The sequence below is a fragment of the Chlorocebus sabaeus genome, chromosome 11 (assembly GCF_047675955.1).
Source record: "Chlorocebus sabaeus isolate Y175 chromosome 11, mChlSab1.0.hap1, whole genome shotgun sequence".
Lineage (NCBI taxonomy): Eukaryota > Metazoa > Chordata > Mammalia > Primates > Cercopithecidae > Chlorocebus > Chlorocebus sabaeus.
In genome coordinates this window covers 23,066,996-23,080,504 of record NC_132914.1, presented here as the reverse complement: position 1 = coordinate 23,080,504, position 13,509 = coordinate 23,066,996, and the positions used below count along the sequence as shown (strand labels likewise).

At 37.5% G+C, this 13,509-nt stretch overlaps 1 protein-coding gene across 2 annotated transcripts in view; it reads left to right on the top strand.

Moving 5' to 3' along the window:
- The window catches only part of ST8SIA1 (ST8 alpha-N-acetyl-neuraminide alpha-2,8-sialyltransferase 1), a 142,941-nt gene that overhangs the window by 86,539 nt on the left and 42,893 nt on the right, over nucleotides 1-13,509 (top strand). For both annotated transcript variants that reach the window (XM_037990269.2, XM_007967886.3), the window contains one exon: nucleotides 16-108. In XM_037990269.2, coding sequence (XP_037846197.1) covers nucleotides 16-108 — 93 coding nt within the window. The remainder of the gene's footprint in view (nucleotides 1-15; nucleotides 109-13,509) is intronic.

Below are 13,509 nucleotides of genomic sequence, written 5' to 3'. Positions count from 1 at the left end.
TTCTTGTTTCTCTAGATGCAATCTCCCTCCTTTGTCAAGTGAATACACTAAAGATGTTGGATCCAAAAGTCATTTAGTGACAGCTAACCCCAGCATAATTCGGCAAAGGTAAGAGTTTATGACTTCTGTTTGTGACGAATGAAGATGAAGTCTTCTCAAGTACTTAGCATCTCAAAGGCAGTGAGCATAGTTCAGTTTGGGAAATCAAGAGGAAAACCATCTGGACAGGCAGGAAGGATGAAGAAGGGAATCGTAAATAAAGAAAGCAGGATTATGGGAATCCAAACAATATTTTATGCTTCCTCTGGGATTCTGTTTCTTGCCTTTAGAGATGGTAGAAATAACAAGAAGATCAATTGTTTTGCTGAAAGAACAGCACAATATTCTGCTTACTCATTACTGCTACTTTTCAATTTGTTGACTTCAGTCCCAATTTATTGATTGGCAACTGTGAACTGAATTAATATCAAGAATAAAAACAAAGCAATGGCCAATCCATTACATTGCTTTGGCCAATCCATGCATGTGTTAAAATAGCAATATTGACAGAATGTACAAGAATGTGTGGTTATAGTATACTATATCACATTACATTGTATTATATTCAATCATATTTGGGAGAACAGTTGTAAAATTCTTGTTCTAGTATCAATTCCAGAAATCTTGAAATTCCCTGGAATCGGAAGCTGCTGTGGGAGCTTCGGCGGGGGCGGGGTCAGCCTCTAATTGATGAAGTGCATCAGCGAGCTATCAGCTGTTCCTCCAAGGACTGTTCATTGTAGAGAAGGAGGAATCAAGCATTGCTTTAGGTCCTTCTGTGTCCCTAGCAATTAGGGGTGAAATATCCTGGGCCCAGGCGCTTGTCATCTAAATAAGTCCCATCCAAGTGAACGGCATGTGTGTTCACTTATTCACAGTGTGGCACTACTTGTTTTGGTTCATAAGTATTCCCATAAAATACATATCTAGAAATGCAATCAGCTTTTAATTTTGGGAGATATCGTTAAATTACCCTCCCCAAAATGTACCATTTATCTTCAATAATGGATAAGACTGATTGTTACCCATATGGAAAAACAACACTATTTGTGGAAAAAAAGGACACATTATATTTGACTTAATTTGCATTTTTCTGAATATAAGAAGAGCTGAGTGGGTATTGACTCTTAGTATTTTTTCTCCTGTTTCTTTGTATTTTTTGCCTACTTTCAACTTGCTTTTAAAAATATTTTTCTATTGATTTATAGGAACTCTATATTATGTATATTAAGTCTTTGTATCAAATATTTTATTCTAGCCTGTTACATATATTTTGATTTATATTCTATTGCAATTTAAAAATTTTTATGCAATGAGACTTTTTAGTATTTTCCTTTATGGTTTCTTTTAAAAAACAATCTTTCTTTGGATGATCTTTCTTACTCTGATGCTCCTCCCTTCCACGAAAAAAAATCCTGAATTTTTCTAATGCATTTATAGTTTATATTTAGAAATGTAATCCATATAAATGTATTTATTTTTATTCTTGTAAGAGTAATTTTATTGTTTTTCAACGCAAATATATATTCATTATAAGAAATCAAACAGAAAAGTACAAAGAAGAAATGAGAACACTTACAAGAAATTTTTTTATTAAAACAATTTATTTTTATATACCTATAGATTCACAGAAAATTGCAAAAAACAATTTACAAGAAGGTTCTACGTAAACCTTCTCCCAGTTTCCCCCAAGGGTGACATCTTTGACTATTATTTTGATTTGGGAATAAAATAACTTTTAAGCAGGAACACATGTTCCTTTGGAGGGAAATGAAACATTTAATATATTGTATCCAAGACCAGAAGATTCTGTTTTTCTACCTGAATATGTGGAGTTGTTGTAAGATTTAAAAAGGAATGTGAAAAAGAATGTTCAGAGCAAGATTTAGAACAAGCTGAGGGAGAGAGGAAGGGAGGAAACGAGGGAGGGAGGGAGAGGGAGAGATTGTTTTTTGGGGAAAAAATATAAATACAAATGGAGGAAGGACAGTCAAAAATTAAATTTTGAAGAGGAAAGTAGAACTGTTTTTTAAGACTTAAGCTCACTGTGAAGAAAACATGCATGGACAAGCAAGAATCATTATCACTAACATTGGTAAATATTTAGTTCACATTTCTGTGTGCCAGGTTCTGTGCTCTTTATAGGTAGTGCCTCACTTCATCCTTAAAACAATCCTAATAGACAGGAGCTATTTTAATTTATGCATTTGACAGAAGAATCTTGTGATGTGGTGAATCTAGGAATCTGTTCATACACACAGCTGCTAATAATCACCTGGGACTTCACCCAGGCCTCTCTTATTCCAAAGCCCATGCTCTCAACCAGGGACCATCTCTGGTCACTGCTGACCAACTGCTTTTTCTCTGTTCTCACACTACAACACAGAAGACTGTGAAAAGAACCAAGGTTGCGGGGTGTCTGGCTGTTTCCAGTGACCAGCCCCCACCCTGAAGCTGCATAGGGCCTCAGTCAACTCATTAACATGCAAAAAGATAACACCGTGGAGTTTCTAAAGATTTTAGGCGTTGTATGCCACAAAATGAGATCAAAGATCTCAACTATGTATTTCAGAATATTACACCATCACACCCTCTCATCTTTTTCCGAAATCCATATGTTGCCCAAGGAGACAATAGAGTTTTCCCAGAATAATCAACATAGAAAACTTCTGCCACCAAATGTGTTTGTGTTTTTCCCCCACACACCAAGCAAGCAAGCAGTTCTGCAGCAGACACCAGCAGGGTATCTCCAATTCAATTCCAACACTATCTACATATAGTGTCAGATCCCACAGACTGAGGGCTCAGTCCTACAAGACTACCCCCAACCCCTACCAGTCACACATCTAGGCCTCTGGAACTTTTGACTGACTGGCTTCAAGTTGGGGTTCCCCCAACTCTCTTTTTGGATTTGGTTAATTTGCTAGGGCAGCTCACAGAACTCAAGGAAACACTTACTTACGTTTACTGGTTTATTATGTTACAAAGGATTCAGATGAAGGAGTGCATAGGATGAGGTATGGGGGAAGGGACGCGGAGCTTCTGTGCCCTCCGTGGTGGGCACATCACCCTCCAGAAACCCCCACCTTCTTATCTGGAAGCTCTCCAAGCCCTGTCCTTTTGGAGTTTTATGGAGGCTTCATTAGCAGGCATGATTGATGAAACCATTAACCACTGGTGATCAACTTAACCTGTAACCCTTTTCTCCTCCCCAGAGGTCAGGGAGTGGGCCTGAAAATCCCAACCCTAGAATCCTGCCTTGATTCTTTCCAGTGAACAGCCCCCACCTGGAAGGGCTGGTCAGCTGTCAGTCAACTCATTAAGATGCAAAGAGGTATCACTGTGGAGTTGCTAAAGATTTTAGGAGTTACAAGGTCAAAGATCAAATATATACTTCATAACATTACACCATCACACCCTCTGATCTTTCTCTGTGATTCATGTGTTGCACAAGGGGACAGTAGCATTTTCACAGGTTATACATAATTTTGTAAAAGTGAAAGTTTCTTTATTTTAAAAAATGTATTCAGGCCGGGCGCGGTGGCTCAAGCCTGTAATCCCAACACTTTGGGAGGCCGAGACGGGTGGATCACGAGGTCAGGAGATCGAGACCATCCTGGCTAACACGGTGAAACCCCGTCTGTACTAAAAAATACAAAAAACTAGCCGGGCGTAGTGGCGGGCGCCTGTAGTCCCAGCTACTCGGGAGGCTGAGGCAGGAGAATGGCGTGAACCTGGGAGGCGGAGCTTGCGGTGAGCGGAGATCCGGCCACTGCACTCCAGCCGGGGGGACAGAGCAAGACTCCGTCTCAAAAAAAAAAAAAAAAAAGTATTCAATGTAACAACATTTCTGTTCAAATCAACATGCATACACCAATTCCATTTTGTAACATAAGAAAAAATTGCATTTACAATAGCATCAAATAATATGATACATTTAATTAAACAAGAAAGCAAGTCCTCTTTGGAAAAAATATGAAATTTTATTGAGAGACACTTTAGACAACCTGATTAGATGTACTGATAATACCATGTGCATGATTGAAAGACTCAGTATTGTAAAGGCACCAGGTCTACCCAAATCTATCTACAGATTCATTGAAATTCCAATGGAAATCTTCATGATGCATGCCTGTGTATATGTGTGTTAAACTTCAAAAGTTATGTAGAAATATGAAGAGCCGAGAATAACAAAGAAGTTCTTGAAGAAAAAATGATTGGCAGCATTGCTTTATAAGATGTTAAGACTTGTTAAAAAGCTATTATAATTAAGACAATGTGGCTCTGGTGCAGGGACAAACCAACTGAGCAGTGAAACAGAATAGAATACTCCCAAATATTTCCACATAGATATAAACCATATATATGACAGATGTCATATTTATATCAGTGATATAAATATGAAGAGTCGAGAATAGCGAAGAAGTATAAATTTTTCAAAACATGTTGGGATAATTAGATTACATATGGGAAAAAAATAAAGTAAATTAAACCTCTACCTCATCATAACTTATACCAAAAATTATTTTCAGGTGGTTAAGACTTAAAAATAAAGCTGCTGGGCCCAGTGGCTCACGCCTGTAATCTCAGCACTTTGGGAGGCCGAGGCTGGTGGACTGGCTGAGGAGTTGAGACCAGTCTGGGCAACATGGCAACACCTCATCTCTACCAAAAAATACAAAAGTTAGCCAGGTATGGTGGCATGCAGCTGTAGTCCTAGCTACTTGGGAGGCTGAGGCAGCAGAATTGCTTGAGTCCAGGAGGTCAAGGCTGCAGTGAGCCAAGTTTGTGCCACTGCACCAAAGTCTGTCGAGTGAGACCTTGTCTCTAAAATGAAGAAGAAGAAGAAGAAGAAGAAGAAGAAGAAGAAGAAGAAGAAGAAGAAGAAGAAGAAGAAGAAGAAGAAGAAGAAGAAAATTTAAAATAAAAATAAAAGCAACTAACAATACAGCTAGGGACAAAGATGTAGCAAGTAAAACTGTAAGGAATAATAAGTAATCACTTATCAGTGTAGGAAGAGTATTGGGTTCAGGTGTGGAATAATGGGACTTCTGGATTGCTAGAAGTGTTCTTTTTCTTGGCCAGGCTGGTGTATGTAACATGGATATAAACTTCATAATGATTCCTTAGGCTGCACATGTATGTTAGATGCACTCTTCAGTATATATACTTTACTAAAAACGTAAGAAAAAGATATGCTAAGTGATGGAGGACTATACAACTTAGAGTTAATTTTAAAGGTTCTCAGTTTGCTTTTTTGACAAAATTGAGTTCCAGAGAAGTATACTAGAGTGTAAGTTCTATATAAAAGGGATCTCAGTGTCTTGAACATAAGGATTGATAAAAACATTTTTTTTTTTTTGAGACGATTTTTCACTCTTGTTGCCCAGGCTGGAGGGCAGTGGAGCGATCTTGGCTCATTGCAACCTCTGCCTCCCCGGTTCAAAAGATTCTTCTGCTTCAACCTCCCAAATAGCTGGGATTACAGGCATGCGCCACCATGCCCAGCTAATTTTGTATTTTTTGTAGAGACAGGGTTTCACCATGTTGGCCAGGCTGGTCTTGAACTCCTGACCTCAGGTGATCCACCTGCCTTTTCCTCCTAAAGTACTGGCATTCCAGGCATGAGCCACTGCACCTGGCCAATAAAAATATGTGAATAGAAATATAGTTAAAGCCTTATCAGCACCACTGTCAGTGTTGTGAAGCTCTGTGCTCAAATTGGAATACAATGTTTTAAGTCATCAATTATCAACTTTTCAATGTATAGAAGGGATCAAACAGGTAGCAAGTGCTGGAAACTTTTGGTTAAATACATCTGAGACTGCATTCATAGCATCTTCTTCACGTGGCCAGCAGTATATGCAAACAGGGTGGTATACAAAGTGCAAACACTTGTATGTAGGGATTAAAATATAGATGATGCTATACTATCATCGCCCAGTAAAATGGAAGAAATGATATTAAAGTGAGAAAGGCAGTATGTATTTCTGTATTAGATTATCCTATTTATATTAGATATTTTATTCATATCTCGTAGTCTTCCCTCAAAGCTGTGCAAATTCAAGACATCAGTGGTTACCTTGTACTTTCATGTGATGAAAAATTAAACTCATTGGGCAGAGATGTGCAGTGGAAATGCTAATTTTCATAGCTGTCTCCAAAACCTTGATTCTGCTAAAAAATATTCTATCAGAAGTTATAAGCATTAAGAGTTTTCACTACAAAATTCTGTCAGAAAATATCAGTAACAAGATAAAACAGGTTTTAGAAAAATTAAGTACACATATATGAGAGGCACACAGAATTATAGTGACAAAAAGAAAGTTAGAGAAGGTCATACTTATTGCTCTATCTGAAAGAAATTCTCAGTAAGAAGGAGATTTGCTACAGTAAGAAGGAGCTTTGCTACAGCCTTTGTTAGGATATCTTGTTTGGAGTGCAGTCTTCTTGACAGTCCCCAGAACAAAAAGATTAGTTAGGGTGCCTGAGACATAAGATTAGGAAGGGCTTTGCAGTCGCATTCATCCTCTGATTGAATTTTTATGGTCGAAGAGAGGAGAGAGGTGGTTTTAATCTGGCAGCTAGATCTTTCAACTCCTTACTATTATCCTTTTTCTTCCTTTGCTGGCCTTTGCAGGTGGAAGGCAGAGGATTCATACATATCATTACCCTTCATCAATGCACCCTCTGTAGCCTTTCATCTTAAAACATTTTTGTTCAAATACTCTTTATTTTATTTGTATGAATTTCAGGGATATAGTGCCATTTTGTTACATGGTTATATTGTGTGGTGGTCAAGTTAGTGTCCAATTATCCTTTAAAAGATTTTTAAAATCCACAATTCCCTTGATTATTTTAATTAACCTAATTTTTGTGGCATAGGTTAAATTGTTGCCAAGTATGGACTTTTGAGGGCATTACATACATATGCTTTAAATATGTATTGTCAGAATTTCAGAAGTGCGGATCTAGTTCTTCCGATGTTACATGTCCTCATGGCAAAGTCAGTCTCTTTGTCAAATTAATTTATTAAGTTAACTTTTTGTCAGAAAACATGGACTACCTTTTTAATTCAAATAAGTGTTACACTATAATGTTACCCACTATAATCATCTTACTTCTGAGGTTTAATTATTCAACATATACAGTACAGGAAACTATCAAGAGTTTGTCCCTTGGACAAAATAAGGCACAGCTCCTTTCTATTTCTTCTAAATAAATGTTTGCTTTTGTTCAGGGGATATTCTTTCAGAAGCTGTGTATTTTGGAAATGTTTCTTTGTTTGGTGGCCTAGTGGCTTTTATCCTTTGGGGCAATGCATCATTCTAGCATTTGGGATAATAGGAGGCATGACTTTTATGAAGTAGGAAAAGAAAAATTATGGAAATAGAATTTGGAAAAGAGAGTTCTTTAGACTGTCAGATTGGTCTTGAGCAAATATATTTTAGAAAAGTATACATATGGAATTTGAAGGTCTGGAAATTTATGGGGAGGTGGAGGAGTAAAAGGAGAGCCAACAAATATTTCTTGAAATCTACTCTGGGACGTGACATACAAAGTTGAATGAGATGACCTCAAACCCTGCAGTTGCTCACAGAAGCAGACATGCCCATGGTTGTAGTGTCCATTGAAGGGATTTTATAAATTTGAGGGGACCCTTCTGTATTAGTCCATTCTCATATTGCTTGCAGTGAGCAGAGATCGCGCCGCTGCACTCCAGCCTGGGTGGCAGAGCGAGACTCCGTCTCAAAAAAAGAAATGCCGGAGACTGGGTAATTCGTAAAGAAAAGAGGTTCAGTTGGCTCATGGTTCTGCAGACTTTACAGGAAGCATGATGTTGGCATCTGCTCAGCATCTGGGGAGGCCTCATAAACTCACAATCATGGCAGAAGGCAAAGGGGGATCAGGCATGTCACATGGCCGGAGCAGGAGCAAGAGGGAGTGAGCGAGCTGCCACACTTTTAAACAGTCAGGTCTTATGATAAGTCACTTACTATTGCAAGGACAGCACCAAGGGGATAGTACTAAGCCATTGATGAGAAATTGTCGCCATAATCCAATCACCTACCATCAGGCCCCACCTCCAACACTGGGGATTACAATTCAATATGAGATGTGGGTATGGACACATATACAAAACATATTACCTTCTGAAATTATAAAAAAAATGTTCTCTACAAAAAATAATAAAAACCTGGCTGGGTAGGGAGGCATGTTCTTGTAGTGCCAGCTACTCAGGAGGCTGAGGTGAGAGGATTGCTTGAGCCCAGAAGGCTGGGTTAGGGTTAGGGTTAGGTTAGCCATAATTGCACTCTAGCCTGGGCAACAGAACAAGACCCTGTCTCAAAAAAAAAAAAAAAAAAAAAAAAAAAAAGAGTTGGCACGAACTAGGAAACAGAAAGGTATTTAGAACAATTGTAGAAAAAATCATGGTGGAGTTAAACTTTTAAAATTTGTAAATGCATTACTTTTAATTCAATAAGGGGACTTGATATGAGACCTCAATATTTATTTTGAGGTATAATCTGCATACAAGTGGAAGGGATTTTATCCAATGGTTAGTGCCTCTAAGTTTAATAAAGGGAATTGAGAACATAGAGATAATAACAGGGGGAACAATTGTTTATGTTATTTATGTGCTTTTTAAATAATAACTTGAGCTTTGAGGAAAATAACTTGGGTCCAAGAAGGTTATAGCAATTTATCTTTAAAATTGCATACAACTCAATGTACACGTAATATACATGCACGTTTCAAACTGCCTTCCTAAAACTTCCATATCTCTTTCGCTGTCTGACTTCTTTTTTTTTTTTCCTTCAAACTCAGAGCAGCTTATCAGTGTTTGTATCCAGGCCTCGGAGTCATTGATAGCTATTTATTCTAACATCTGTTCTGAAATAAGGGAATTAGAAGGCAGATAATAAAACTGAGACTAGAGATAGCAAGTAGGAGATAGAAAAGAAAAAGCCCCTAAAAATATGAACACATGGAGGTGGTGTCTGAGAGGCAATATTACACAGCAGTGAAGAACACAAGTTTTGACTAGAACAGATTTGTTTTCAAATTCTACTGCTAGTACTAGTAAGTGCTCCTACCTACTAGCTATGTAACCTTAGTTACTTAATGTACCATATGCCAATTGAGTATAAAATTATTTACCTTGAGGACTGTTGAGAGATATAAACGAGATAATATAACTGCATCTAGTAGAAGCTATTCTGACTGATATCCAAATTAGCTACTCAAGAGGACTCTCCTGTTGCAATACATTTTGTTCTTGGATAAAACATATTATTTAATGCATTTTTGTACTCATCAGATTTAGAGAAATCTCCAAGCATATCTGCATTCCCACCTTCCCACCAAAAAAAAACAAAAACAGAAAATGAGGGAACAAAAACCAGACCAAATGCTGAGAATTATAAAAGTCAGATATCAAAACTTAGAAAAGAGACCAATCTCTGGGCTCACCATGTTAATGGGTGTCCCACATTAAGCCCTGAGAAGGAGCCTATTGTGGTTCCGGGTCAGTAGCAGCCCTTGGCTTCCAACAGAAGCAAACAAATTTCTTCTGGAAGAAAGCTCATGGAATTCTTATATGCTATGTTCAAACAAATGATAGCTCATAAGCAAACCCTCAAAATGCACACAAGCCATCAATAGTGTAAATTCTCAGAGACAAAAATCAAACAAAAAGTAACAGATGAATTTATTGCCTGAGAACTTATTAGAATTGTCAGATGCAGTAGATTACTAAATATGTAATCTTTATAGAAAATAAAAAGAATGAGGAAGTCAGTAAGAGAATATCCAAATTAAGTAGGTAGACTTGAAAAAGAACTAAACTGAACTTTTAGAAATGAAAACTATAATTGTTGAAATGGAAAGACATCAAATTAGACATAACTGAAGAGAGAATTGGTGAACTGGAAGATAAAGCAAATAATTTTCCAGATAATGAGGCTATGGAAAATATAAAGGCAAGACAAAGAAACATGGAGAATAGAATGAGAAAGAATATGCTAAAGTGGAATTGTGGAACTATAAAATAGAGATAAGAATTCTTTTTCAGAATTCATGATTAATGTGATCCATAAGTAAAGAAAACACAAAGTATCAACCAGATCAATTAAAATTTTTTTAAATGCAAACAGACAATTTTAGTGAAACAGAACTAAAGATAATAAGAAGCTTATAAAAGCAGCCAGAAAGAAAAGACAGATCACCTGCAAAAGAATAATTATACTAAAAACAAACTTCTAACAGTAAAAATGGACATCAGGAAACAGTGGAAGAGTATCTTCAAAGTGCTGAGAGAAACTACCAACATCGAATGCATATTCAGCAATCTATTTCTTCAATAGTTGTTTCAATAGAAAATGTTTTCTGAAAAACAGACACAGATTTTTTACCTCCAAAGATCCTTCACTGAGAGGAAATCTGAAGAATATATCTCAGAAAAACAGTATGTTACTCCAGAAAAAAATCTGGGATGCAAATGAGTTGCTAAGCATATCAATAAATCCAAACCATTTTATCTGTATAAAATAATAATTATTATCATACATTATTTTTGCAGATGATTTGTGTGATCAAAACAAAAGACAACTAAAATACTGGAAAATGACATTGCATAAGTTGGGAGGGGGAGATCGAAATGTTATTAGCTCTTCTTTCAGTTTTTTACTTCTTAGTGACAAGTCATCCTTTTGTCCTAAGCAGCAACAGCAATAATTTTAGTATCTTTCACTGTTTCTCTGGGTCAGGAATTCAGGAAGAACTAGGCTGAACAGATCTGTCTCATGATCTCTCACATGGTGGCTGGAGTTGAAATGGCAAATACTTGGAGTAGCCGGGGCTGGTCAAGCATCTCCCTTCCTGTAGTCTCAGGGCTTTCCGTGTGGTTTCTCCTTGTGAATTAGTGTGGGCACCCTCAGCATGATCGAATCCAGGAAGTTGGACTGTTTACATGGCAGCTGGCTTCCCCCAAAGCTAGTGTCCATACAGAACAATTTGAAGTGCATGATGTTTCAATAGCCTTACATGGGAAGTGCGCTAGCATCACTTTCATTGTACTCTATTGGTTGAAGCAATCACAAAGTCCCACCCAGGTACAAGAAAGAAGAGTTCTAGCACAGATCCACCTCTTGTTGGGGGAAGTTTTCAAGTAACATTATTAGAAGAGTATGCATGGTAGGAGATTTTTTGTGTCCATTTCTGGAAAATATCATCTGCCACAGTCTGCCCTTGAGTGACAACAATTTATATCCCTCACATATTCAAAATAAACTCATTGCCTTCCTGAAGACCCTCAAGACCTATTACAGCATCAGTTTAAAATCCAGGATCTCCAAAAGGTTGAAAGAGGAACAGCAACAACAACAAAAACCAGAAAAGAATAAACTAAAAACAAAAATACGACAGAGTGGGTCCAAAAAGCCAAAGTTGATACTTTGAAAAGTCTACCACAATTAACAAACCTTTAGTAAAGTTGACAGATAAATAAATAATAATTATTTTAAAATAGACTTTTCATGAATTTTCTACAAATCTATCATAAAAAACAAGAAAAAACTCTACTGTACACAAATGTATTATGTACATCATAAATGGATAATGAGAACAAAATGATATCTCCAAACCTAAAAAAAACCAGTGATTTTGTAACTTATGATATATCCATATTGATGGTATGTTATGCAAAGATATTATGGATTAATGTACATAAGTGGTTTTAATAAATGGTGAAATGCTCATGTTCTAATATTAAGTGAAAAAATAAATATATAAATGTGTAAATATATAAAATTATATATACATAGTTATATTCAGAGAAAATCTCTAAGGAAAAAAAATCAACATTTTCCAAAGTTGCAAAACTTTATACTGGGGAAAAAAAAATATTTAAAAAGCAGACCTTAGCTGGGCACAGTGGCTCACACCTGTAATCCCAACTCTTTGGGAGGTAGGAGGCTGAGGTGGGAGGATTGCTTGAGGCCAGGGGTTTGAGAACAGCCTGGGCCATACAGTGAGACCTTATCACTACAAAAATAAAAAATAAAAAATTAGCCAGACATGGTGCCTACTGTCCTAGTTGCTTAGGAAGCTGAGATAGGAAGATTACTTGAACCTAGGAGTTCAAGGCTGCAGTGAGCTGTGATCATGCCACTGTACTCCAGCCTCGATGACAGAGTGAGCCCCCATGTCTTTAAAAAAGGGCCTTGTTATTTTATAATTTCTCCTAATATTAACTCATTTTGACAATACCACAGCCCTGTGAATTGGAGGGGCAAACAATATGAATAAAGCCCTGATTTTGTGTGTGGGTTCCTGCCCTTCCAGATTTAAATGAGATTAACTTGAACTCCAAATTTTATGCACTTAATTCAGAGTCAGAACATTCTCCACATCTTTCCGGTAACCTTGTCCTGAGAGTAGCAGAGGTGAGCATAGAACCAAGAACCCAGGACCTGACACACAGGAGTTACTGCGTAAATGTCCGTTTATCTTCTTCCTTTCTTTCCCTCTGTGAAGCTCTAGTCTTCAGTGTTAAATAGCAGATAAGATCAAACATTACTCTAAAAGCAAAATTAGTACATAATTAGTAAATAAATATTAGAATAGCCCAAGTTCTCGTGGCACTTCCATGCAGGCCCACTGAGAGTGGGTTGCACCCCGTGGAAAAACATTAGGGGAGGACCCAGCAAGGGTACCAGGTGGAGGATCTTTACCCAGGATTTATATTGATATGCCACTGGGCCAACAGTTTGTACCAGCTTTCTCTCATCCACCCCTCCTCAGCCCTCTTTTTAATGTGTGCTTCAGTTGAATATTTTTTTGAATCAGCAAAATATCAGTGAGTTGCAATTTCAGTGAAAGAAAATGTGCGGAGGGGTTTCTGTCAGCTAATGGGACAGCATTGCCTGTGTGATCAAAGATGAGTTGTTCAACCACTCTCTGCATGGAATGAGGCAGAAAACATTTAACAGTCAGCACCAGAATTTTGTTTTGAAGGTGTGCTGTCTGTATATGGGGCTATTTCTTGCTGACTTCTAGGGATCAGGGAGAAACTCAAGGGCCTGTGTTGGTTCGGGAGTTGAATCTGAGTAATAGGTGAGTGTGGAATTGTTGGGATGAGCAAAAGAGAGGGGTTGGGGAAGAAAGAAGGTCTAGAGAAGGGAGACGTGGTGAAGGAGCAGGAGAGAAATCTTTGGGAAACTTAGGCATGTTGACTAGAAACAAACTGAAATGTCTGAAATCAATTGTAAGTTGTTTTTCAGAAAGTGTGTGTCCTGAGATGATTTTCCCTTAATTCTCTCTTAACTTCTATGACTCTTCAGATTTCTAATGTAGCTATGCATTTTTGTCAGTTTTGTATATGATATTAGCATGTGTATGGGTGTGTGTGTGTGTGTGTGTGTGTGTGGTGAAGGGAATGTGCTTCATTCGTCTGGCATCAACATGGTT